The sequence below is a fragment of the Prunus mume genome, linkage group LG8 (assembly GCF_029339155.1).
Source record: "Prunus mume cultivar Tortuosa linkage group LG8, ASM2933915v1, whole genome shotgun sequence".
Classification (NCBI taxonomy): domain Eukaryota; kingdom Viridiplantae; phylum Streptophyta; class Magnoliopsida; order Rosales; family Rosaceae; genus Prunus; species Prunus mume.
Window position 1 is genome coordinate 9,305,172 of NC_142705.1, and position 25,703 is coordinate 9,330,874.

The 25,703-nt window shown below is 37.2% G+C and overlaps 1 protein-coding gene across 2 annotated transcripts; it reads left to right on the forward strand.

Moving 5' to 3' along the window:
* The first annotated feature begins 700 nt into the window (after nucleotides 1-700).
* Nucleotides 701-25,674, forward strand: LOC103339795 (ARM repeat superfamily protein). 2 transcript variants are annotated; one of them, XM_008243143.2, is made up of 51 exons: nucleotides 701-876; nucleotides 969-1,059; nucleotides 1,154-1,208; nucleotides 1,328-1,459; nucleotides 1,550-1,621; nucleotides 1,786-1,876; nucleotides 2,008-2,103; nucleotides 2,704-2,782; nucleotides 2,886-2,949; nucleotides 3,156-3,259; nucleotides 3,484-3,589; nucleotides 3,926-4,015; nucleotides 4,423-4,500; nucleotides 4,651-4,718; nucleotides 4,803-4,902; nucleotides 5,019-5,189; nucleotides 5,501-5,590; nucleotides 5,729-5,794; nucleotides 5,944-6,039; nucleotides 6,130-6,204; nucleotides 6,398-6,457; nucleotides 6,955-7,044; nucleotides 7,300-7,421; nucleotides 7,684-7,813; nucleotides 7,898-7,977; nucleotides 8,834-8,969; nucleotides 9,741-9,822; nucleotides 10,686-10,831; nucleotides 11,261-11,341; nucleotides 11,448-11,548; nucleotides 12,352-12,590; nucleotides 12,672-12,781; nucleotides 12,982-13,110; nucleotides 13,251-13,325; nucleotides 13,410-13,543; nucleotides 13,686-13,758; nucleotides 14,204-14,335; nucleotides 14,522-14,703; nucleotides 14,791-14,913; nucleotides 15,310-15,370; nucleotides 15,476-15,571; nucleotides 15,803-15,903; nucleotides 16,286-16,391; nucleotides 16,892-17,005; nucleotides 17,141-17,215; nucleotides 23,334-23,432; nucleotides 23,698-23,769; nucleotides 23,855-23,940; nucleotides 24,039-24,132; nucleotides 24,858-24,965; nucleotides 25,055-25,674. In XM_008243143.2, the coding sequence occupies exons 1-51, from the start codon at nucleotides 837-839 to the stop codon at nucleotides 25,223-25,225; spliced, it is 5,172 nt and encodes a 1,723-aa protein (XP_008241365.2). In that variant the 5' UTR covers nucleotides 701-836; the 3' UTR covers nucleotides 25,226-25,674. The 2 variants fall into 2 exon arrangements, with proteins under 2 accessions (XP_008241365.2, XP_016651756.2); XM_016796270.2 differs by having other exon boundaries at nucleotides 718-876; nucleotides 5,729-5,842.
* Nucleotides 25,675-25,703: the final 29 nt, after the last annotated feature.

Here is a 25,703-nt window from a genome sequence, read left to right on the forward strand (position 1 = left end):
AAGTGTCAAATTGCCACGTAAGCTATTAAATTTAAATTTAACATCTTTTTGAAGATGCTCTAACAACGACGTTCATGGGAGGGCTAGAAATTTTTCACACAATCGACTGGACTATAATTTCACATAGATATGTTTGTGGTTATAGTATCAAATTAATTATAAACTCATTATTTTTTCCTTGGCATAATGCAGGTGCTTATGCAGCTACGATTACCTTCACAAACAAATGCTCCTACACCGTATGGCCAGGAACCCTAACCGCCGACCAACAACCTCAACTGTCCACCACAGGCTTCGAGTTAACATCCCAATCCAATAAGGAAATGGTAGTTCGACAAATAGAAAATGAAGGGCAATGATTTCCCAACTCCTATTTTATCCACTTACACTCATTTTTTAGTTATAAAAAAAGAGTGTAAGTAGATAAAATATGAGAAAAAGGAATGGAAAAATCACCACTCAAAATGAAATGGTAAAATATCATATGTGGCCTTGTCCAAAATTCCAAGAGCCCCTCAAATGGAGGCCACAGCGTCATTCTCTTCAGCCCGATAAGCCCAAAGCCCATTATCTTCTACGGCTGCTGGACGTTACGTATATGCAATCTGGGCCTAATTTTGACAACAGGGTTCTTCAGAGGCAAACAGTTCCCGCGGGTCTGCTGGGAGTAAAATTATTCACTTGAAAAAGATGGCACCGAGTCAGATCTGTGCGGCAAAACAATTTTACCGTTTACCGTTGAAAGTTTGCGGGGCAAATAGCTGCAGGGTCTTAAGCCGTGGCTTCTTCTCGAACATCGCTTCCCTTTTCTTCTTCTTTTTTCTTCTGGTTCTTCCATGGCGTCGTCAAGCTCTGGAAGTTCAATTCCCGCTCTAGGTACTTTCATTGTAATTTATTATTATTATTATTTTGCCCATTGCCACTCTCTGATCTTGAAAATTTGACCGTTTGGTGAGCTATCATCGCAGAGGCTGTTCAAATTCTGGTTTCGTCAGTCGCTGATGAATCCCCCATGGTCAGAGAGGCCTCCATAGCCTCGCTCAAGGACATTGCTGCCCTGTACTCTCTCTCTCTCTCTCTCTCTCTCTCTCTCTATATATATATATAAATTGTGTGTTTATATGTGTATATTGAACTGTAATTGCCATTGCAGGAGCCCTCTCTTAGTTCTCGATTGTTGCTCGGCTAGTTCGCGAGGAGGACGTCGGGTATTTTTCAGTTCTTTGTGTCTATTTTCTTGGAATTGAAGTTGGGGTTTGTTTCGATATATTTTCAATTGGAATGTGTGGTGTGATCGGGGTTTTTATTTTTACTATGACGGGTTCAGCGTTTTGGTAACATGGCTGGGGTTTTCCAAGTGATGGCATACGGAGTCAGAGCCTTGGACAAGGACGAAGTCGACCCTCTTTTCATGTCTAAGATCGCGAAGATTGCCACGGCAGAGATCATCTCCTCCAAGGTATCTTGTGTTCTTCATCCGGATGATGCTCCGTTGATTTCTTAGTAGAATTACTTGCGTGATTTAATTGAAGTGTTTTGTTTGATATAGGAGCTCAATACAGACTGGCAAAGAGCTGCATCAGGCCTTCTTGTTTCAATTGGCTTACATTTGCCAGACCTAGTAAGTTTCTTAGTGTAAGCAGAAACTCACATTTTCCTATCTTACACTTATGCTATGACTTCACTCACTCTCTCCCACTCCCTCCCTCCCTCCTGGTTCTCCCTGAGATTCTTCATTAACCTTTTCTTCTACTCTGTTTTTCTTTTATTTTCTTAATTTGGCAGATGATGGAAGAAATTTTTCTACATTTACCTGGGCCAAACTCAGCTTTACCAGCTATGGTTCAGATACTAGCAGACTTTGCTTATGCTGATGGTTAACTATTAAACTATCATTTTGTTTGTGCTTTTTGTGGAGCTTGGGGTTTTCATATGTTCTTGCATTTCTTTTTTGGCTTAAACTAAAATGTGTCATATCTTATTTCTTTTGCTTTAATTATATTAAAGCATTGCAGTTCACCCCACGATTGAAAAATGTGCTTTCACGGGTTCTACCTATTCTTGGAAGTGTACGAGATGTCCATCGACCGATTTTTGCTAATGGTATGCTGAATTGTCTTTGGCCTCTTTCTCCTGTTGAATTTCTCTTTGCCTTCTAATATTGTGAAGTGAAATTGGAGTTTACCAACATGTTTTCCGGTCTCCTTGGAATTAACTGAAACAACTTCATCAATCTGGCCAAAAAAAGAAAAATAAAAAAACTAAGTCTATCTGTTTGATAGAGAAAAAAAAAGGAAGAATATCTTAAATTGATTAACTCATGGTTAACATGCTTGATTGCCTGGTCCACCATGGCTTACTTAACCCATTCTCGTTTTAGGTTGGTTTCTAGTTTGGTTTTCTATATATGACTGAGTAATGCTGTCCAAAGCATGGCATCATTGAATTCATAAACACAGAGATGCTGGCCATTAGTTTGCGATTAATTGCAAGACTCTTCCATGTGCTTGTTTTTACGTAAAGTTTGTAAGAAGTGTTTATTTGGAAGTTGTAATTTGCTGCACATTTTCCGTTTCTCTCTCTCTCTCCCTCTCTCTCTTGCTTGCTAGTATTTGACACAGGTTAAGTAAAACGGTTACTAAGCTAATTTTACTCAATTATTTTCCCTAGTCATGTTCACTGTCTTTGTCCTATTCGTTTCAGCTTTTAAATGTTGGTGTCAGGCTGTTTGGCAATATAGTCTTGATATCCCTTCGCATTCACTTCTGGATGGTGACATCATGTGAGATCAAGTTTTTGTTGTTCGTAGTGTTACATTTTCTTCAGTCCCTTTATTTTTCGTTTGCTCGTTTCATATTTTATGTCTAAATGACTAAAAACTGCAGGTCATTTCTGAATTCTGTTTTTGAGCTTTTGTTGAGAGTTTGGGCGGCTTCACGGGATCTAAAGGTTTGAAAAGTATTTTTGCTCTATTTCTTATTGTAATATCTCACTATTTTCCATTGTGATTCTGTTTTGTTTATCTCCATTGCCATTTATTTTCTTTTTTCCCTGTATCTATGGCATGCTTTCGTTCTTTTCTTTTTTTTATAAGAGAACCCATTGCATCATTTTATTGACATGATCTGGTTTTGATTAAACTCTTTTTTGAGTAGGTTCGCATATCTTCTGTAGAAGCATTAGGTCAGATGGTTGGCCTTATTACCCGGACACAATTGAAGGCGGCTTTACCCAGACTTGTCCCCACAATATTGGAATTGTAAGATTGATTTGTTATACATTACTTCTTCATCCTGGCTGTATATGTTTATGATTCTGCAGTGTACATATATGTTTTATGTACAAGTCTTTGTTAAAATAGTTTCTTTCTGATAGTGTGCTTATATATTTTCAAGGACAAACATGGATACACACATCCTCACTAATTTCACAACCATACACATCAATAAGGGTCATACGTTTTTTCTTTTTCCTGTCAATCAGGTATAAAAGAGATCAAGATGTTGCCTTTTTGGCAACATGCAGTCTTCACAATCTCTTACATGCTTCTTTACTGTCAGAAAGTGGTCCTCCTTTACTTGATTTTGAGGTATGCACACTATATCACGTTCTTTTGTTTTTAATGAGTTTGTCGGTTCTGAAGTTTCAGAATACTGCTTTTGCAAAGGTTGAGCTTGTTGATGTTTTTTTTTTTTTTTTTTTCTGGTTCAACCTTGTTACCAATTCTCAAGGAATGAAACACCTAATCTGTTGTAAAGTGAGACCATGAGTATGGCCTTATCACGGAGGAGGTCGTAGTGTACATCATAGGCTTTAATTACCAAAAGTTGTTTTCTCTGTTGGGCTACTACTAATTTTGTTATGCATGTGCGAGATGAAAAAAATAATCTATTTGGTGCTGGTTTGTTCTCATGATGGTTTGCAGGAGCTCACAGTCATTCTATCAACACTCCTGCCGGTGGCTTGTATCAATAATGACAACAAGGAGCATTCAGATTTCTCAGTTGGACTGAAGGTGTAAAAATGTATTTCTTTATGATTTGTTGAGAGTAGAATCCCAGATCATGAGTTAAGCCTTGCCTTACATTCTACTAATTTTCATTATGAGTACTATTATTTATTGCTATTAATTTTCCATCTGTCAAATTGGTTGAATTTTGAGATATTTTCTTTACATCTTGCTTTTATGTGTTCTTTATATCTTCTTCCTTGGATTAGCTAGCATGTTTTATCCTGAATAACTTTGACATTTGAAACAAGTAGGATACATATTCTGTTCTTTTTTCCCAGAGCAACAAAAGTTGCTTCCTGCCTTTTGCTTCATGGACTTTGTCCACATAGTTTTCTGTGGTTTTGTGCTGATGTCGATGGCTAACTGTTTCAGTAGTCAATAATTATGTTACTTCTTTTTCTTGTGGGCAGACATATAATGAAGTGCAACGTTGCTTCCTGACAGTTGGTTTGGTATACCCTGAGGATTTATTTGTGTTCCTTATTAATGTGAGTATCATTTTCTTCCCCAAGTGTTTATTCTTATTGCTAAGTATTTATCTAACATACAAATGAAGTTGGTGTTCTTTTTCTGTATTAGTTTTCAAAGTATAACTAAAATTTTGTGGTCTCTTTTGTTTTGTGCATGTCTGCTACCAGAAATGCAGATTGAAGGAAGAACCTTTGACGTTTGGTGCGCTATGTGTTCTAAAACATCTCTTGCCAAGGTTTCTTTACCTTCTGTTGCTTTGTCAGTGGCCTCTATTTCGATTCTCTTACATGATCTGACATCCTTATGATTTTATTTGGAGGCTATCTGAAGCTTGGCACAGTAAACGGCATAATCTTGTTGAAGCTGTACAATTCTTGCTAGATGATCAAGATTTAGGTGTCCGAAAGGTGCTCTCAGAGGTATGTCGTATTAATTGATTGTTGTAAGCCTTGGGTTTTTCTTTTTTGCAAGACTTTCAGTAAAACACTTATGTCATTCCTGTCTCCTAATTTCAGATTGCTTTCCTTTGGTGTAGTTGATTGTCGTTATGGCTTCACATTGTTACTTAATTGGTCCGTCTGGGGAGCTGTTTGTGGAATATCTTGTGCGTCATTGTGCTTTAACAGATAAGGATAGTAATGACCTTGAGAGGTCCAAGGATGCATCAGGCAACCCAGATATTCCTTTCCAATACAAGAGATTGGAGGTTTGCATCTGATTTTATTGAATCCAAAACATAAGTGCTGCGACTGATCTTTTTAACTGTCACAAAAGAAATTTATAGTTTGATGGTCTTAACATTTATCTAACATTAGCAAGAAAGAAAATGATAAAATCTTGATGAATTATGGCCCTGAAAATCTCTCATGTCAGTTACAGAATAAGGTGGATTTTTCCTTTAATATTAAAATCATAGCGCTTTCTAAGGGCCAGATTTGTGGAGGAGATTCAAGGTGTTTATAGGAAAGTAATACTTGTTACCTAATATAGCATTTAATACTAGTTTGCTCTTCTTAGGTGAAAATTGGGACACTTTGTCCAGCAGAGTTAAGGGCAATCTGTGAAAAAGGCCTTCTTCTGCTGACTATTACGATCCCAGAAATGGAGGTATGCCAAATTGGCAATTCTGCATTCAGTACATCTGCTGTTATCTGATTGTTTGAGCTTCGGAAGGGGTTTCTGTGTACAAATATAAATGGTAATGTTATCTGAAATAAAATAAAAAACTTTTCTATTTTTGTGCAGCATATACTTTGGCCTTTTCTACTGAAGATGATTATTCCACAGGCTTATACTGGTGCAGTTGCTATGGTAGGACTTCCTCTGCATCCTCATATTATGCCCCTTTTTTGCATGGAGGTTATTTTAGATACCCAAAATTCAGCTGTTTTATTTGAATGCAATTTCCTAGTTTGTGGGGGCATACATCTCATGAATTTTAACACTTTCTGCTGCTACAGGTTTGCAGATGCATCTCAGAATTGTGCAGACATAGATCTAATAGCAATACTATGCTTGCTGAGTGCAAAGCTCGTGCTGATATACCAAATCCCGAGGTAGATTTCTTGCTATATTGAATTTTAGACTTCTCCTCGTGCACTACAAGATGATTGATCTCAGCAACCCTTGTTTACTTGTGTTAATAGGAGCTTTTTGTTCGCTTGGTGGTGCTTTTGCATGATCCTTTAGCGAGGGAGCAGCTGGCGAGTCAGATTTTGACAGTAAGCATATCATAATCGTATTCCTTTTTAGCATGTTTTTAGCTTTTGTCTTAAATTAGAAGGATTGGAGGAATTTCATGTTATTGTTTATGCTATTTCTTTTCGAAAAATAAATAAATGATATTGGTAATGCTCTGGTGACCATTCACCTTATATTGGAATAGTTTGTAATTCTTCATATATTGCCTTGCAGGTTCTTTGCTATCTGGCACCTCTCTTTCCAAAAAATATCAACTTGTTTTGGCAAGATGAGGTATATCATCATCATGCAGCTAAAAAAATACGTATTTGAGTTATATTTGGAAGGTTTTATGTTGGAATTTATGTACTGTCATGTTCTCATGAACTTCATTGGGTTAAAAGGTGGTAAATACCCTTGTGACAAAATCTTTTCAGAAAGAGAAGAAAAAGTAGTATCTGATGATTATCCGATTTGTGTTACCCAACTTCTATTGTACCAAGTTCCCTGCTATTTCAGTTTTTTTGTTTGTACTTTCTTTGGGAGGAGAAGAGAGGGGACGGTGGGGGTTGTTAGGTTTCTGTTTTGTTCCTGAGGGACTTTTCTTGTCCATCCTGTTTTTGCAATTTCTTCTATATTAAAATTGTTGTTTCCTGAAAAAGAATTTGGCAAAAGATTTCACAGCTAAGAATTTACCTTTGTTTACGTGTTTTATTCTTTTTACTCAATTACAGTCAAAATGAATGACTAGTAATGCAGTCTAATTAATTTTGTTCTTTGGTAAGCTCTAGATTCCAAAATTAAAGGCATATGTTAGTGACACAGAAGATTTAAGGCAAGATCCTTGTTATCAAGAGACTTGGGACGACATGATAATCAATGTAAGTGCAATTGAACTTTGAAATTTGATGATGTTTCATTTTTCATAAGTATTCTTGATTTTTGGGCAAAAAACTCATTGGCAAAGTTTTCAATTTTTTTTCTAACATGTTTCTGTAGCGTCATAGTTTTTTCATCTTCCTTCTTTTCTTTTGGAATGGGAGCAATGGGGTTCATGTTGTAAATTGGTAACATATAGGCTCATCCAGATTTCGTTGACAAAGAAGATGAATTAATCACTTTGATTTGTGTGACAGTTTTTTGCAGAATCTTTGGATGTGATTCAAGATTCTGACTGGGTGATACCCCTTGGAAATGCAATTACGAAACAGTATGGACTTTATACATCTGATGATGAACACTCTGCACTTCTTCATCGGTATTATTCCTTCCAAGCCAGTGTTGCTTTACTAGATCTTTACTAGATATGAGGAAGCAATGTTATGTTCAGTATTGCTTTATTATGCTCCAGAGAGAGACTATTTTGAATGTGACCAACGAATTTATGATGCTTGCTGAATATTAGAATGCGCACGGTATCATTGGGTGTCTTACTTTTGTGGTAGATTGGGGTTTCCACTATTGTATCGATTGAGTTGGGAGATGCTTTTAAAATTAGATTATTATCTTTTCTATTGCAGCTGCTTTGGTGTGTTTCTTCAAAAAGTGAATGACAGGGCCTATGTCCGGGATAAGATAGATTGGATGTATAAACAAGCTAACATCACAATTCCAACAAATAGGCTTGGTTTGGCAAAAGCCATGGGGCTGGTATCTTACTATTCATAGTTAATTTTCTACTCTTTCCATCTTTCCAGCATTTGTTATTCATTCCTTTTGGCCTCCCACATCCAGGTTGCAGCATCCCACTTGGACACAGTCCTGGAAAAGCTAAAAGGCATTCTGGATAATGTTGAGCAAAGCATTTTTCGAAGGTTCTTGCCAGTCTTCTTGAATGCTATATATATATATATATATACATTGTTAGATTCTCTCTGTGTGTGTCTCTACTCTACCCCAAAAGCTTTCTAGCTTTCTTTCTTTTTTTTAAAGGATTTTGGTACTTCTCATTATGCTGATTACTTTATTCATGATTTTGGGCTTTTCACTTGTTATCCAGAGTATGTTTGCTGATCATTAAGAAATTGCCATCATGGTACATTCAAATTAAACAAAAAGAAATTCGGTGTTGAAAAAAGTAAATATGTGTTTACATTATGAAAAGCTTTATGCTGTTCATTAGTACACCGCATACACTGAAACTGTGCAAACTTCCTCCTTTACTGGTGAAAATTTCAGATCACCACTTTTAAATTTCTCCACTACCCTTCAGAGCAGGCACTGGGATATTGTGATTATGCTTCTGGATTTAATAGTCTGTCAAGCTTCCCTTCAAAATTTTGGGAGGGAGGTGGAGAACATGCAACAAATATCATCTGCAATGGTTTTTTTTCTCTCCCACAACATGTTGTATCTATAATGCAAGTGGAAACTTTAAGGTGGAATTCTTTAAAAACATAAAACTACGTAACAATTTACCTAGCATGAAACAAATGTCTATCAAATAACTTTTAAGATCCTTTGATATTTTCAGTAAATGTAGGTACTCATTTAAAAAAATTGCGAGAAATTGTTGACCCTGATGCAGTATACCTTTATTTCTTTGTTATATTATTTATTTATTTTTATCTTTTCCGAGTTCCAATTGGCAATTTACTTTTTGTATGGGTGGAAATATATATTTTCTTATCATATACAGTATAAACAATTTTGTTGCTTCATTTATTGCAGATTCTTATCTTTTTTCTCTGATGATTTTAAAACCGAAGATTCTGACGATATACATGCTGCTTTGGCTCTAATGTATGGATATGCTGCAAAATATGCTCCGTCAACAGTAATTGAAGCCAGAATAGATGCACTTGTGGTATGATGTCTCGTCTTTTTCTCATTCCCTCTAACAATCAAGAAATAATATATATTTTTTTTCCTCCCTTCTTTGTACTCTGTGAACTTATATCATGATTCGTTAAAGTGTTAATATTATTCAAAATGTAAAAGTCTAAGAATAGAGAGCAGGTGCTCACTCTCTGTATGCTTCACATAAGCTTAGCCATAGTTTCTGGCCAGGGATGTGGGTGATACAGGTTGTTCATTCATACAGATGCACAAATATACATGCATTTCCTTGACTAAGAATATCCAGTAGTTGTATTTCTTTAGTATAATGTGATATGAGTGTAGACTCACACAGATACTGGAAATGAAGTCATGTGGCATGTGGTCTCATGGCTTGAATTTTAGTATAATGCAATCTCAGTGTAGACTTACACAATATACTTGGAGTATTAAGTCACAAGGTCTCATATGCTTGCGCACAAATTCACTCGCGCACGTCCATGTACATACAACAAGATGCACATTTAAAAGAAACTTCGGCAGCCTTTTCTCCCTTTTAAAGTGTAAATACATAATGTACTAAGAATTAATAGCATGAAAAGAGGAGATTTGTATAATATAAGTTAGTTAGGTTTGCCACATCATTTTGGCGGTTTAATTTTAATGAGAATTTCATAAAAGTTTACAAATTCCAGGTTCCTATTGCTTCGAATTCTGACCCTATAATGGATTTAAAAAGGCCAATTTATTTGTAAGTAATCATAAGAATTTATAAATTGATTACTTATTTTTAATGTAGGGGACTAATATGCTCTCACGGCTTCTTCATGTGCGCCACCCTACTGCAAAGCAAGCAGTCATTACTGCTATTGATTTACTAGGTTTGTCAAAATCATTAGAAATTGGGTGTCATTTTTACACTTACTTATTTTTAAAGCTGCTGCTGTGGGCTTGGACTTATTGTGTTTTATTAAGGTTTTTAATATGCTCTTTATATGAAAATTTTGTTGATAAAACTTTGGCGACTCTCAGTTTATAAAACTTGTTCATTTCCATGTTTTTGTTTATAAAAAAGTTTGAACTTCCAAGAGCTTGTTCCTCTTGGGTTGGTTTACATCTTGCTAAGAGTAGGTTGTCTCTTGAATTGATTCTTTCTTTTTTATCACCCCAGGGAATTTTGTTTCTTCATGTGTGTTTCCATAGAGATTGGGGCCATATGCGTGGTTGATTCTTGTTCATGTGGTGCTTGTATAATTGATTCCAAGGGTCTAGGTCACATACTTTTTCTTTTGGTTAAGTAAACATACTTTCATTGAAGAAAATCTGTGTAATGGTACATAGTAGACAAACTAAGTCTTCTGATCAATGCCTAAGAGTACTTACATCCACCTGAGAACATCATGAAATATAGACAAAACCCTCTAAGATACAACTGCTTCCCATGCTAATTTCTTTTTTCAGTCAATGGTCCAACTTAAACTCTAAAAGAAACATAGGTGATGGCATGAGAGATACTGTTTATGTAGTAGATTGGGTGATGGTGTATACATGTTTTGTTGTAAAAGGCTGCCATTAATGTGAGATATTGTAATCACAATCCTCAAAATAGGATACAATTGCTCTTGCATAATAGGATGCAGTTGCTCGCTGGACACATTTGTTATGTTCTGTGCTACATGGTTTAGATGACTTGCATTCATTAGTACAATGCAACTTTTCAGAAACTTGTGTGTTGATATTTCAGGTCGTGCTGTCATTAATGCTGCAGAAAATGGTTCATCATTTCCATTAAAAAGAAGGGACCAAATGCTTGACTATATATTAACTTTAATGGGACGAGATGACAGTGAAAGCTTTTCAGATACTAGTCTGGAACTTCTGGGCACGCAAGTTAGTAATACTTTTGGAGTTATTGTGTTTGTTTTGCCTGAAAAACCATGGAAAAGAAGTAAATTCAGGGAAAACACAATTTTCTAGGTGTTTGACTCAATTTTCCCCAATTTAGGGAACCATATTTTTCCTAAGATTAGGAGAAACCTGGAAAATGTTTTGGGGGGATATTTTCCAATACAACTTTAAATATAAAATTTTTAAAACTTAAAAGTGTCATTAAATCTACACCTATTTCCTTTTAGAAATTATTCCATTGCAAATCAATGCCGTAGCAAAATGAATACTTGGAAGGAAAAAGTTTCACTAATACATTTCCAAGAAGAAAATGATTGGTTGGTAAATATTTTTGAAACAAACTCCCCAAATGTGATGGTCAACTTCTGTTGTACCTTTTCCAATTTTCTCACTCTTCATTAATTTCTACAGGCCCGTGCTTTAAGTGCCTGCACTACATTGGTCTCTGTGGAGCCAAAACTAACGATTGAAACCAGAAACCATGTATTAAAGGTTTGCTGTTTATTATGATGATGCACTATTTGTAACAGGAAACACACTTCTTGATTGGTTGTTGCTTACTCTATATATATATATTTTATTGTGATAACTTTGACAGGCTACCTTAGGGTTCTTTGCTTTACCAAATGATCCAATAGATGTCGTCAATCCTCTTATTGACAACCTCATCACTCTCTTGTGTGCGATTCTTCTTACAAGGTATATTAAATCACATATATTATGCTTTTCGGAAGTGCTTATTCTTCTCAAACATCATCCTGTCATCATTTTGAAGTCTTGCTCAACTGCTTTGCCTTTTGGTTTTCTTTTTGTTTCCTTTTTTTGTGTGAAAGTTACCAGATGCTTTACCAGGATTTTTTAATAATTTTGGAATATATACTAAATCATGTTATATGCGATTTTCTATTATTAATTTATTCAGTTGTGAAATATTTGACACCTGCTGGATAAGACTATGAGTTTTGACTCTGGTAGGGGTTGACGATATAAAAATCTCACATCAGGAAATTCTAAGCCTTGCATCTCTCAATATAAAGAATTTTAGCTTCTTCAGTCATTGTCAACCGGTTTTGGGTTGGACAGTCTCTAAGTCTAACGTGGTATCAAAGCGGGCAGTAATATATGTGCCGGGTTCAATTTGGTCACACATGCTCTCCACCACCTAATATAAGTGATACAGATGTTTCACTTTGTAGGCCATACGTGAATTGTAGGCTTCTCCATTCATTACCAGTTTGTTTTGGGTTGAAGGCTCCAACTTTAACATACATATAATGTGTCTTATGTATCCAAGTGTCTCTCTAAAACATACATATTAGCTATTTCCATGGAGTTATATGTGTTTCTTTTCTTTACAATTTAATGTATAAGGATTATGAAGTTTTATGTTTTATGAATTAATTAATTAGGGAAATTCTACGGGGTTTATATATTCCATACATATCTGCTTTATTTACAATGTCATGCATATTGCTTCTGATTAGCATTATATGACAATTTAGTGGAGAAGATGGGAGAAGTCGAGCAGAGCAGTTATTGCACATCTTGAGACAAATTGATCAGTATGTTTCTTCACCTATGGATTATCAAAGGAGAAGAGGTTGTCTTGCAGTACATGAGATGCTTCTCAAGTTTCGGACAGTTTGCATCACTGCACATTGTGCCCTGGGCTGCCAAGGAAGTTGCACGCACAAGAAGCAATTTGACCGTAACTTGCATGGGAACTTTTCTAACTTACCATGTAAAAATGTCTCTTGAAACAGCTTTCCCTTTATTTTTGCTTTTGCCTATCCTTATTCTTATCATTTTGTTCAACTGCCAGCGGCTTTTGTATTGCCAAGTCGTGAGGCCTTGTCATTGGGAGACAGGGTCATTATGTATCTTCCACGTTGTGCAGACACTAATTCTGAAGTTAGAACAGTCTCTGCTCAGGTAAGGTTTTTGCAGACTTAGCCTTTTTTAAGTGTCACTTAAGTTACATTTGGTTAAACCCCTATAGTGAAATATGTTACCCTCATTGTTATCTGGAAATGCACATGGATATCTAAATATTGTTTCTCAATTTGGCTATATGTGACCTAACTCTCTCTCTCTCTCTCTCTCTCTCTCTCTCTCTCTCTCTCTGTGTATAGATTCTTGATCAGCTTTTTAGCATCTCACTTTCACTTCCACGGCCTGAAACTTCCAGTTATGGTGTGGACATAGAATTGTCCTACAGTGCTTTATCGTCCCTTGAGGATGTCATTGCTATTTTGAGGAGTGTAGGTTCATTTCCAGTTCTTTTCATACATTTACCTGCTTTCTTAATTTTTCTTCTGTTCTCTCATCATATCTTTCATGCGAAACCATGGGTGGACAAATGTAAAACTATGGAAATCTTTTGGTTCTTCTATATTCCCAGGATGCTTCTATAGATCCATCTGAGGTTTTCAACAGAATTATTTCCTCTGTCTGCATATTACTGACAAAGAACGAGGTAATTGGTTTTTTGATGAATATGTTTTTCAAAATTGAAACAATAGTCCAACAACTTCATCTTATTCTTGAGGAATCCTTGCAGCTTGTAGCTACTCTGCATGGTTGCACATCAGCTATATGTGATAAGATCAAGCAATCAGCTGAAGGGGCCATTCAAGCTGTAATTGAGTTCGTCACAAGAAGAGGGAATGAGCTGAGTGAAGCTGATGTTTCAAGGTTACCAAATAATGAAATTTTAAATTAGTAACATATTTCAAAAGGGAATACAGAATGTAGAGAGCTTTTCTCCTTTTGATTAAGAAATAGATTTACATGTTCTCTCACTTTGATAGTATATATTGTGTGTGTGTGTCTGTAGGACGACCCAAGCTCTGCTGATGGCTGCGACCCATGTAACTGAGAAGCATTTACGTCAGGAAACTCTTGCTGCTGTATCTTTTTTAACCTATATTATATAGACCGTCCCCTTCTTAAAAGGATCCCTCTTACTATGAAAGAAAGGGACCACCCTATTGGGGCCTATCTCACAACGTGCTCCAATGATCTAAACTGTATATCTTTGGTTCTCCATTCAAGGATCATCCTTTGAAAAAAATCAACCAAGTAGGAAAGTTTTTAGCCATTTGATTATCATTGTAATTTTCACTGCTTATGGGAAAAATTGTAATTTTCTTTTCATAAAAAGAGGAATCTCGCTTTTGGAGCTGCTTCTCTAATCTCAGTGTATAACTCTTTATTGTTGCCTGTTTTAACCTCTTTGCTGGCTGTGTTAGAAAGGTCAGTACAGCTATCTTTAATCCTTACCTCTGATAGGTAGTTCTGTTTTTCTTTTGGTTCTCTTTCCAATATTTGTGAAGTATCCTTAACTGCCAGAAGATTTCTTCTCTAGCTGAGAGCACTAGTTCGAAAGTTGTCTTCAATGAAGTTTTGGCTACATCTGGAAGGGATATAGTAACAAAAGATATATCTAGACTACGTGGTGGCTGGCCAATGCAGGATGCATTTTATGTGAGTCCCACGTGGCTTTCAGTTAGGATATTTTTATCTGTATCAGAGTTTTTGTTTACTGAAATATTACCAATAAAGTTCAAAAGGTTATACTGCTTCTGTTGCAATTGAGAATTCTTTTTTTTGTATTTATTCAGTCTTCTTCTTAACTTCTTGTAAGTTTATTATTTGACATTTGTCCTGCAGGCATTTTCCCAGCATACAGTTCTTTCATCTTTGTTCCTGAAGCATGTGATAGATGTCTTTGGCCAGTATCCCATCCCTAAAGGTGATTCAGTAAAAGGAGACAATCCTAGCCATTTGGTTGATGGTCAAATGGAGGATGACATTCTACAAGCTGCTATTATTGCTGTCACTGCATTTTTCAGGTTTCTAGAATTAGCCTTGATTATCAAAATTTCAGATGTATTTATTCAGGTTAGTCGATTTTATTCTGCTCCACTTTTTTTTTGTAGGGGTGGTGGTAAAATAGGCAAGAAGGCTGTTCAACAAAATTATGCTTCTGTTCTTGCTGAACTCACTCTCCAATTGGGAACTTGTCATGGTCTAGCTAGCTGTGGTCAACATGATCCATTACGGTAAGCATCTAGTACCCACATTTTTTATATATTGGTAATGTTATGTTGCCAGACAGTTTGACAAGATTAGATGCTTGTGTTGCCAGATTGGGAATCTGGACCACCTAATTAATGGCTCAGATTCATAGTCTGGAAAAAAGAGCATGTCCGCTATGTATATTTTGTTCTTTTTCCAGAGAATTTGACGTGTTAAGCTACCAGATTGTCAGTTAAGACAGCACATCCAAATACGATTGTACCTCTTGTTTGACAGTTTGATGCCAACATAACATGTCAGACTGTGATTGGCAAGAAACTTACCCTGTATAAAGATCAACGCACACATGTGAGTTGTAAGAATGTGTAGAGTTTAACTGTTAAGTTTGTTATTTTGTCCCACCTTTCATGCTCTTTCAGGGCTCTTCTAACTGCATTCCAAGCGTTCTGTGAATGTGTTGGAGATCTTGAGATGGGAAAGGTAGAAAAGGATATAAAGACAACAATTACTCAGCTATTTTATTATGGATTCTTCAATTGTTTCTTGCAATCTGAAGGGAATGTAATTTAGATATACTATCTATAGATTCTGGCTAGAGATGGAGAGCATAATGAAAATGAGAGGTGGATCAATCTTATTGGAGACATAGCGAGTTGCATCTCTATAAAAAGACCAAAAGAGGTAATATGGTTGACTTGAGATGATTTCATATCATTGTTTTAAATATCTAGTTTTATACTGTGATCTTTAGTGGAACTTATTAGTTGAGATGAAAACAACATATGACAAATGACACTAGGTGGAGACTTCTAAGAGATAAATGTTTAAGCTGTGTTCTACTTCTATCACATTATAGTGAATTTGTTGATAGTGGTAGCTTGCCAGTTTCTTATGGACACTTTTTTTTTAAAGGTTCAAAGCATATGTGTAATTTTAAGTAAATCATTAAATCGACACCAAAGATACCAAAGGGAAGCTGCAGCTGCTGCATTATCAGAGTTTGTCCGCTACAGGTATGCGCAATGTGTCAATTAATGCTCTCAAATTTTTTTTGGTTTCATTTATTTCACTTTATTTAGTATATAGGTTATTATTTATTTCCATGATATGTATTGTTATCGTGGGATCTGGTTGTTGCAAACATTGTTTGTGTGAAATGTCATTGTCGGTAATGTTGCTACTTTTCCGTTCACCTTTGTGATTACCTGGGCCTGTATCATTGTTCCTGTCCATAATAACAATTGTTTGCTCTCTTTCCTTCAGTTTCTTGTGTGCTTTTGAGATTCAATTTAGTTCTTTGCTTATTGTTAGTTCAGTTGCTTTTTTGTGTTATTAGTTAAAATGATTGGTCAACTTTTTATTTCAAGTTATTAAATAATATTCTTGACAATGCAGTGATGGATTTGGCTCCCTGTTGGAGCAGATCGTGGAGGTGTTGTGTCGACATGTATCAGATGAGTCTCCAACAGTTAGGCGCTTGTGTTTGAGAGGACTAGTACAGGTTTCCTGATTCTTACACACAATTGTCAAGAATGATTGTTTAGATTTTTATGCATGATGCTCTTTCCTTAGTTTTTCTTTTATAATTATCAGTTTTTGCTGAAAAGCTTTCCATGTATGAATATGTGCACTTCTCACTTCACTCATTGGTGTTTGTATGCACGTGCTTTTAGTTCTATTTGTTTTGAGGTAAACATTGCATTGGTTGTTGGAAAAAGAATTCTACTGTGGTATAGATATTTTCTTTGGCTTTCAAGAGAAAAGAGCCATTTGATTTCTTTTGGACTTTGGACGATGTTTTGTAATCATATGTCCATTCTCAATCTTGTTATTTATCTCTGTGCCTGGGAAAAATGTTTGATTTGAACATTTTTGTTTGATTGTTTGTCCGTCATATAGAATTATATGCCTATGGATCTTATTATTTCTTGTTGTATTCTATTCTTATTTTCATTCTTTGTACTGTGGAGGAAATGATATTTCTCAACTTTTGAGTTGCAGATACCTTCAATCCATATGTTGCAGTACACAACTCAAGTTCTGGGTGTAATATTAGCTTTACTCGATGATTCTGATGAATCTGTGCAATTAACTGCAGTCTCTTGCTTACTCACGGTGACTCCCACTCCCTTTTTCTCTTATGCATGTTTGTAATTTAATTTTTAAGAATTATCTTTTGATTACTTTTTTTTCTTCTTCGTAATCATTGCTTTACTATCAATTTTTGAGTACTCATTTCTCATGTATTAGATGCTTGAGTCATCACCCAACGATGCAGTGGAACCCATTTTGCTTAATCTTTCTGTACGGCTTCGAAATCTTCAGGTGCAGTACTTCACTCTTTAATAATATTGTTCAAGAAATTATTTATGGTTCTTGGTACCTCCTTTGTTACCATATTTTGATTCCGTATCATAAAATGTTTCCAAAATACTTGTAAAGTTGCGTACTTGAACTACTTGTCTTCAAGGATATGTTGGTAGTTTATATTTTAGGCTTATTGTTAGGATTTTGGCTCGTCAAATATGTCCTAGTTGGTTTAGGATTGTTTTAGGAAAATTAGAGGTATACCAATTCTTGTCCTAGAGGGATTAGGAAAGAATTTCAGTTTTCCTTATTCAATTCAGGTTTGGATTTCTAGAAGTCTATTAGGATTTGGATAAGTGTAATTTCCTAATCTACTTAGGAATAGGAATCCAATCAGCCTTGGGACATGTAAGCCAACTCTATATCTATAAATAGGGTGTGGCAAGGCTTATTTTAAAGAGAGGAAAAACAGCCAGAGACAGCCAAGAGTTTTGAGATTAGTTCTAGGGTTGCAAAAGTTCTGTAATCTCTATTATTAATCAAAGGAGCGGTGATTTCTCTACCTAGAGAAATCACAACTGGACGTAGGCAAAAGTTCTGCCGAACCAGTATAATTCTTGTGTGTTTCTAAGTGTTCTAATATTTGCTAGTTTAGTCTATTGCCGTCGGTTACATCAAAGAACAAGATCTAGAAGGCGAGTTATTTAACAAGTGGTATCGAGAGCCTAGTTTAAGGGGTTCTACGATGTCTAAAGGGAAGATGAATGCGGATCTAGGACCTGCGTTAAAGCCCTTTGACGGTAAGGATGACTTCACGGATTGGCAAAGGATGATGAAGAACGTCTTGTCTGACAAGATTTGGATGATGCACTCAGCGGTGAGAAGCCAACAGCATGACAGACACAGCATGGACTAAGGTTCTCAAGAAAGCCAAGAGTTCCATCGAGATCCATCTCACAAGATCAGTTCGGTCACACATCACAGAAAAGATGACTGCCCAAGAAGCATGGGAAAAATTGGAGAATGTTTATATGGGCAAAACCGTGTCCAATAAACTTTTTCTAAAGGATGAACTATTCGGACTTCGACTGGAAGAAGGAGGTGATATTGAAGATCACGTATGCAGGTTTCAAAATTGCATAACTAATCTTCAGAAGGTCGAAGAAACTTACAAAGATGATGATATGGCTATCATCTTGCTGAGGTCTCTACCTTCGTCTTTCAAGCACTTTCGAACAACTCTAATGTTTGGAAAAGAGTCCTGAAGCTTGAAGACGTGATTCAAGCTCTTCAGTCATATGCTAAACGAGATGATATAACTGAAAGCTCTCAAGGCCTTTATGCCAAAGGCAAGGAGAGGGGGCGGGAAAAGACAAAGGAAGAGAAAACAGGCTACAGAGGTAGGTCAAAATCCAAGAAGAAAAAGGAAAAGAAGGAAGGTTGGTTCGAATGTGGTTCAGCCGATCATTGGAAGAGGAACTGCAAGATTTGGAAAGAGAAGAAAGCCAAGAGGAAGGAAGCTCGGGTTCAACTAGTGCGATCCACCGAGCATGAGAGTGACGGGGAGCTTCTTTCAGATAACATCGGGCTCCAAGGCTTTCACAAATTGGATTTTGGATACGGATGCACTTTTCATATGTGTGCGATAAGAGAATGGTTCGATACTTACAAAGAAGTCAGCGGCGAAGTTTTAATGGGGATGATTCTTCATGTCCTGTAAAAGGAATTGGCACTTGTTCAAATCAGAATGTTTGATGGGATGATACGAGTTTTGGGGAACGTTAGATATGTCCCTAGACTAAGAAAGAATTTGATTTCCTTGGGTACTTTAGATGAGGCCGGCTATGGGTGCGAATCTAAAAGGGAAGACTCAGGGTAGCCAAAGGATCACTTTGGTGGTAATGCGGGGTGACCTACAACCCAATAAGTCTGTATAAGTTAATTGGGACCACTATAGTTGGAGGAGCAGCTGTTTCTGTAAATCAAAGTATAGAAGACAAGACTGAACTCTGGCATCATAAGCTTGGGCACATAAGCCAGAAAGGGTTGCAAGAATTACACAAGGAAGGCCTGTTGGAAGGCATGTCATCTTGCAAACTGGACTTTTGTGAATATTGTGTTCTTGGAAAGCAAAGGAAGGTATCATTCACGAGTAGCAGTGCAGATAACCGAAGCAAGGAGCAACTCAGCTATATTCACTCAGATGTTTGGGGTCCTGCACCAACCAAATCAAATGGTGGAGCTAGGTATTTTGTTACTTTCATGGATGATTTTTCTAGGAAGGTTTGGGTTTATTTCATGAAGCAGAAATCGAGGTTTTTGCAAAGTTCAAGGAATGGAAAACAGAAACCGAGAATCAAACTGGAAGAAAGATCAAGTACCGAGAAGTGACAATGGAGGTGAATATACAAGTAATGAGTTTACTGATTCTGCAAGGAAAAAGGCATCACAAGGCACTTCACAGTAAAGAAGAATCCCCAACAAAATGGAGTCACTGAGAGGATGAACCGAACTCTCATGGAGAGAGAGAGGAGCATGCGATTTCATGCGGATTGCCTGATAGTTTTTGGGCAGAAGCTGTTAATCATGCAAGTTATTTGATTAACAGATCACCATCTACATTCTTGGTTTTAAGAGTGCAGAAGAGGTATGGTCTAAGAAGCCGGTGGACTATTCCAAGCTCAGGGTATTCGGCTGTAGTGCTTATGCACATATTCCAAGCGATGAAAGGTCCAAGCTCAAACCAAAGTCTACACATTGCATATTCTTAGGTTTTGAGAAAGGAGTGAAGGGTTTCAAGCTTTGGGATATCAACAACAGGAAAAAGGTTGTCAGCCGAGATGTTGTCTTTGATGAGACAACCATGCCTCTGAATAAAGTCGAGAGCAGTAGAGAGAAGAAAGACGATGCTGAAATTGAAGCAACAAAGATTCCGTTAATCAGTTCAGACGAAGAAGCTCAGGTGGAGCAAATTGAGCAAGATGCCGAATCTGATGGTTTTGAGGAAGAAGATGAGCATCAGCGTCGTTCACCAGTTAGGAATCAGGTGGAGCAAGAAATAGGGCAGATTGAAGGCACTCTAATCCGCCAGACATCCCAAAGGGTTAGAACTCCAACCAACAATCCACCTGCATTCCAGAGATGCATAGCACTGGACAAACCTAATCGGAACAAGAAGAAACCTGAGGTTTGGGTTTGACCAAGACGAAGTTAATTACGCTCTCAACATTAGTCAAGGAGATCCAACTACTTATCGAGAAGCTATAGCAAGTGATGAGCGAGATAGTTGGATAAGTGCTATGACAGAAGAAATGGAGTCTCTTTACAAGAACTCTGTTTGGGAGTTGGTTCCTAAGCCCAAAGACAGAAAGCTAGTTGGATGCAAGTGGGTATTTAGGAAAAAGGAAGGACTCATGAACAAGATGCCGTGAGATTCAAAGCAAGGCTCGTGGCTAAAGGGTACTCACAAAAGGAAGGGGTGGATTATGATGAGATCTTTTCACCCGTAGTTGAACATACTTCTATCAGATTGCTTTTAGCAATGGCAACTCAGCATGACATGGAGATTGAGCAGATGGATGTGAAGACAGCATTTCTTCATGGGGATCTAGAGGAGACAATTTTCATGGCTCAACCAAAAGGGTTTGTTGAATATGGGAAAGAAAACCTAGTATGTCAGCTAAAGAAGTCCCTGTATGGCCTGAAAGCAGTCTCCAAGGCAGTGGTACAAGAGGTTCGATTACTTCATGCTGAAAATCAATTTTAGAAGATGTTTATATGACTGTTGTGTGTACTATCATGTATTCCAAGATGGGATGGTCATATTGCTGTTGTTATATGTGGATGACATGTTAATCGCTTGTCAAGACAAGTCTAGAATTCAAGACTTGAAGAAGATGTTGAGCGAGGAGTTCGACATGAAGGATCTAGGTGCAGCACAGAAGATCCTTGGCATGGAAATTCAGAGAGATAGGACCGCTGGAAGGATTTGGATATCACAAGCCAAGTATATTCAGAAGGTTCTTGAGAAGTTCAACATGCAAGAAGCAAAGGTAGTTTCGACTCCTTTGGCAGCTCACTTCAAGTTAAGTGGGCAACAGTGTCCTAAGTCCGAGGAAGAGCAGCAAGTAATGGAGAAGGTTCCTTATGCTAATGCCGTGGGCTGCCTTATGTATGCAATGGTATGCACACGTCCAGACATAGCTCAAGCAATCAGTGTCGTTTCCAGATACATGGGAAATCCAGGAAAGCAACATTGGGACGCAGTCAAATGGATTTTGCGTTATTTGAAGGGTTCTTGGCGACAAAGGATTATGTTTGAGAAGCAAAAAGAAAATGCAAGGGTGTTGGGATATGTGGATGCTGATTATGCAGGGGACTTGGACAAGAGAAGGTCAACTTCTGGTTATGTGTTTACATGCGCAGGAGGACCGATCAGTTGGAGGGCACTACTGCAACCAATTACAGCTTTGTCGACCACAGAGGCAGAGTATATTGCATTGGCCGAAGCTGGAAAGGAAGCAATTTGGCTTAATGGCTTGGTAAGTCAAATGGGAATCACCCAAGATTTTGTGAAGCTGAAGTGTGATAGTCAAAGTGCCATTCACTTGGCAAAGAATCAAGTTTTTTCTGGAAGATCAAAGCACATTGAAGCAAGATATCACAGAATCAGAAATTGGGTGGAGTCTAAGGAGATTTGGATTGAAAAGATTCATACGGATGACAATGCCGCAGATTTCCTTACAAAGATAGTGCCGGCCAAGAAGTTCAAGCATTGCTTGAACTTGATCAATCTCGTTGATTGATTAAAGTGGAGCACCTCCTCACTTGAGGTGCAATGAGGCAAGAAGAAGATTGCCAAGGTGAAGACTCTTGAAGATTTCCAGAGCTACTTCAAGGAGGTTCAAAGATACTCTGGGGTGCAACGATCAAGACTTGGTTTTGACTCATCAAGGTGGAGATTGTTAGGATTTTGGCTCGTCAAATATGTCCTAGTTGGTTTAGGATTGTTTTAGGAAAATTAGAGGTATACCAATTCTTGTCCTAGAGGGATTAGGAAAGAATTTCAGTTTTCCTTATTCAATTCAGGTTTGGATTTCTAGAAGTCTATTAGGATTTGGATAAGTGTAATTTCCTAATCTACTTAGGAATAGGAATCCAATCAGCCTTGGGACATGTAAGCCAACTCTATATCTATAAATAGGGTGTGGCAAGGCTTATTTTAAAGAGAGGAAAAACAGCCAGAGACAGCCAAGAGTTTTGAGATTAGTTCTAGGGTTGCAAAAGTTCTGTAATCTCTATTATTAATCAAAGGAGCGGTGATTTCTCTACCTAGAGAAATCACAACTGGACGTAGGCAAAAGTTCTGCCGAACCAGTATAATTCTTGTGTGTTTCTAAGTGTTCTAATATTTGCTAGTTTAGTCTATTGCCGTCGGTTACATCAAAGAACAAGATCTAGAAGGCGAGTTATTTAACACTTATTTATTGTTTTCCTCTTGTGCTTTACCGAAAATCTCAATTCCCCCCATACATTTCAATTGGGACAATGTGCCACCTGTGATTTTATTTGTGTCCCACGTCCCCCATTCCTCCAATTTTCAATGTACATTGATTCTTTTAGCGAAAGAGGTTGCCAGTAGTATCAGAATTTGCCAACATCCTGGTGACGTATCACTGTGGGAGTGGCAACCTTCCACTCCCACATCAATGCCCACACTCCTAAAACTTCGGTAATTCATTACAAAGATCTAATCATGAACGTTTCCTTCCTAAATTAATTTTGGTACTGAGTCTTTGGAGGAGCTGATAATAACACTTTCTATAAACATTCTTCAAATCCCTTTACTTTGCACGTACTAATCATGACATAATGCTGGGAAAGGATTAAAAAGCCTCTTCTAGAAATGAAGGGAGGAGGGACTTCGGTAAACAGTGGAAATTAACTTTTGAGTGATGTTCCCGGAAGTTATTTTTTAAGAAACTAGGTTAGAACAGTCTTTAAATTGGGCCCAAGGATACCGTGCATGTTATATCACTTAATATTTGGAAATAAGTTGGCATCTTGCATGTTGTTTGGAGTATGTTTCATTTGATTTTGCTCATATGTAGACTAACGTACCACATGTTTGAAACAGATATGCATGAACCCAAAGATGCGAGCTAATGCTTTTGCAGCTTTTGGAGCCCTAAGCAACTACGGAATTGGGGCACAGCACGAAGCATTTCTTGAGCAGGTCTCTTACTCATTCTGATCCTATGAAGAACTAACTTTGTTTTCATTTTTAAGAACTGTACCCTTTTTCTTTGATGACCTATGAATGGTCAATGTGAGCATAGACATTATTTAGATTATCATGGTTTAAATTTTTTTGGCTGTAGTTTATTCAATTATTGTTCTAACTTAGCCACTTATTTAATTATTTATGGTTAATGGAATAACTTTCCAACTTAACAGGGGTTTACCTATAAAAGCTCATATAGTTGTAATTTCTTTTCTAGGTACATGCTGCCATTCCACGCTTGGTCCTGCATTTGCATGATGATGATGTTAGTGTGCGACAGGCTTGCCGGGTAATTGGTTAAAATCCCTTTTACATCTTCTGTGCACGAAGCTTTACAGATACACTTTTGACTTATTTTTTCTATTAATAAATAGAGTACTCTGAAACGAATTGCCCCCTTGCTGGAAATGGAAGGATTGTTGCCCTTGTTCAACATGCATTGCTTCAATCACGATCATCGGTATCCCTTGACATATTTTGAGGCCGAGTTTATGAAATGATTATGACAGTAAAACTTTATATGGATACCCGAAGTCACACCAATTGTTCTCTTTTCAGAACTGACTATGAGGACTTTGTCAGAGACCTCACAAAGCAATTTGCTCAGCATCTTCCCTCTAGAGTTGATACTTACATGGCATCGACAATACAGGTTCCCATGCTGGAAAGCCTTCATTTTTTTTTATATGAAAAATATGTCTTGGTTGCCATGTTAAGTGAATGTAATGCATATTTCAACTGAAGCATGAGATAGCCAGGGTGGCTGCACCAAATGCCTATCCAAAAGGAAAGTTAAGGGTTCACTGTTTCTCCTACTCCGTACACCTACATCTCATCTTAGATCCTACACCTTCTAGCCTTCTATGAACACCTGCATCCATTTCCTTTAGAGCTTTTATAACTTGAAATTTTTTACCACGCTGCTCACTCTACCAAATGGTCTCATCCCTCTTGTGCTTGTTTGGGGTCTTAGCCTTCTGTCATCACACCAAGCTGTTTAATATCGATATTCATGTTAAACATGTTAATTGACTGATTTAAATTGGCATATCATGAAGATTAATGCTTGCTATATGCACCAAGTTTCCTTGATAAGATGGTGTGGCAGCTTGCATGGCAAGCCACTGATGGCTCGTTGCCTACTCTGGTAGAGTAGTGTGATATGCATAGAGTGCCATGTAAGCTGTTACATCAGTTTCCAATCTAAAGTTTATACAAGTTTTAGTGTTTTTCCTATCATAAATAATGGTTGTCCTTTATAGATACTTCATGATGTCCTGTGATTTTATGGGTATAAGCCTAGCACTTCAAATGGTTATGTTACCTGTTTCCTTTATGTGTACCAAAAGACTTGTCTTGCAATTTTTTATGTTGCAGGCTTTCGATGCACCGTGGCCAATAATTCAGGCAAATGCTATATACTTCTCCAGTTGTATGCTGTCTCTGTCAGATGATCAGCACATTTTGACTCTCTATTATGCACAGGTCAGTTTCAGACAAGCGCTATCTTTTTATGACATAGCAAAGACTAACATAGGATATTGATATTCACAAAGATTCATGGCTTCATATAGGTGTTTGGAACATTAGTAGGCAAAATGAGTAAGTCAGCAGATGCGGTCGTGAGAGCAACATGTTCTGCTGCTCTTGGTTTGTTATTAAAATTCTCAAAGTCATCCTCATGGAAAGCAGCTCGAGTTGATCGTGTGGAATCAGGTCGAAGAAGCCATGATTCTTCAGCCTAAAATGAAGCAGAAATCTATAAAGGAGAAATTCAAATGGTCATCTTCATCTGTGTACTCGAAAACATATCCCCGTGTTTGATGAAGAAAAAGCAATGCATGAGGGAATGTGGAAGTCATGATGTTCATTTTCAAGGTGCAGAACGAAGCAGCTAGGGTGAATGTTTAGAGCTCTGCATTGACCTCTTTAGTATGTAGGGTTATCGAATATCGATGTCTATAATTGTAAGTGACTTATGCCAATTTCTCAGCTGTTGTAAATCATGTCAATTGTAGACTTGTCAGTTGTCAATCCATAATTTGTGCCTAGGGTCATCTTTGTATTTGTTTGTTGTAGATTTATGTCATATGCATAATTTAGACTTGTCGTGTAACATTATGCCGATTTACCCAGAAACAAGTGAGTATGTAAAATATTTGTAAATTCCAGTGTTTAAACATACTTCTGTCAACTTCTATTCTATAAATATCTGTAGGAAAT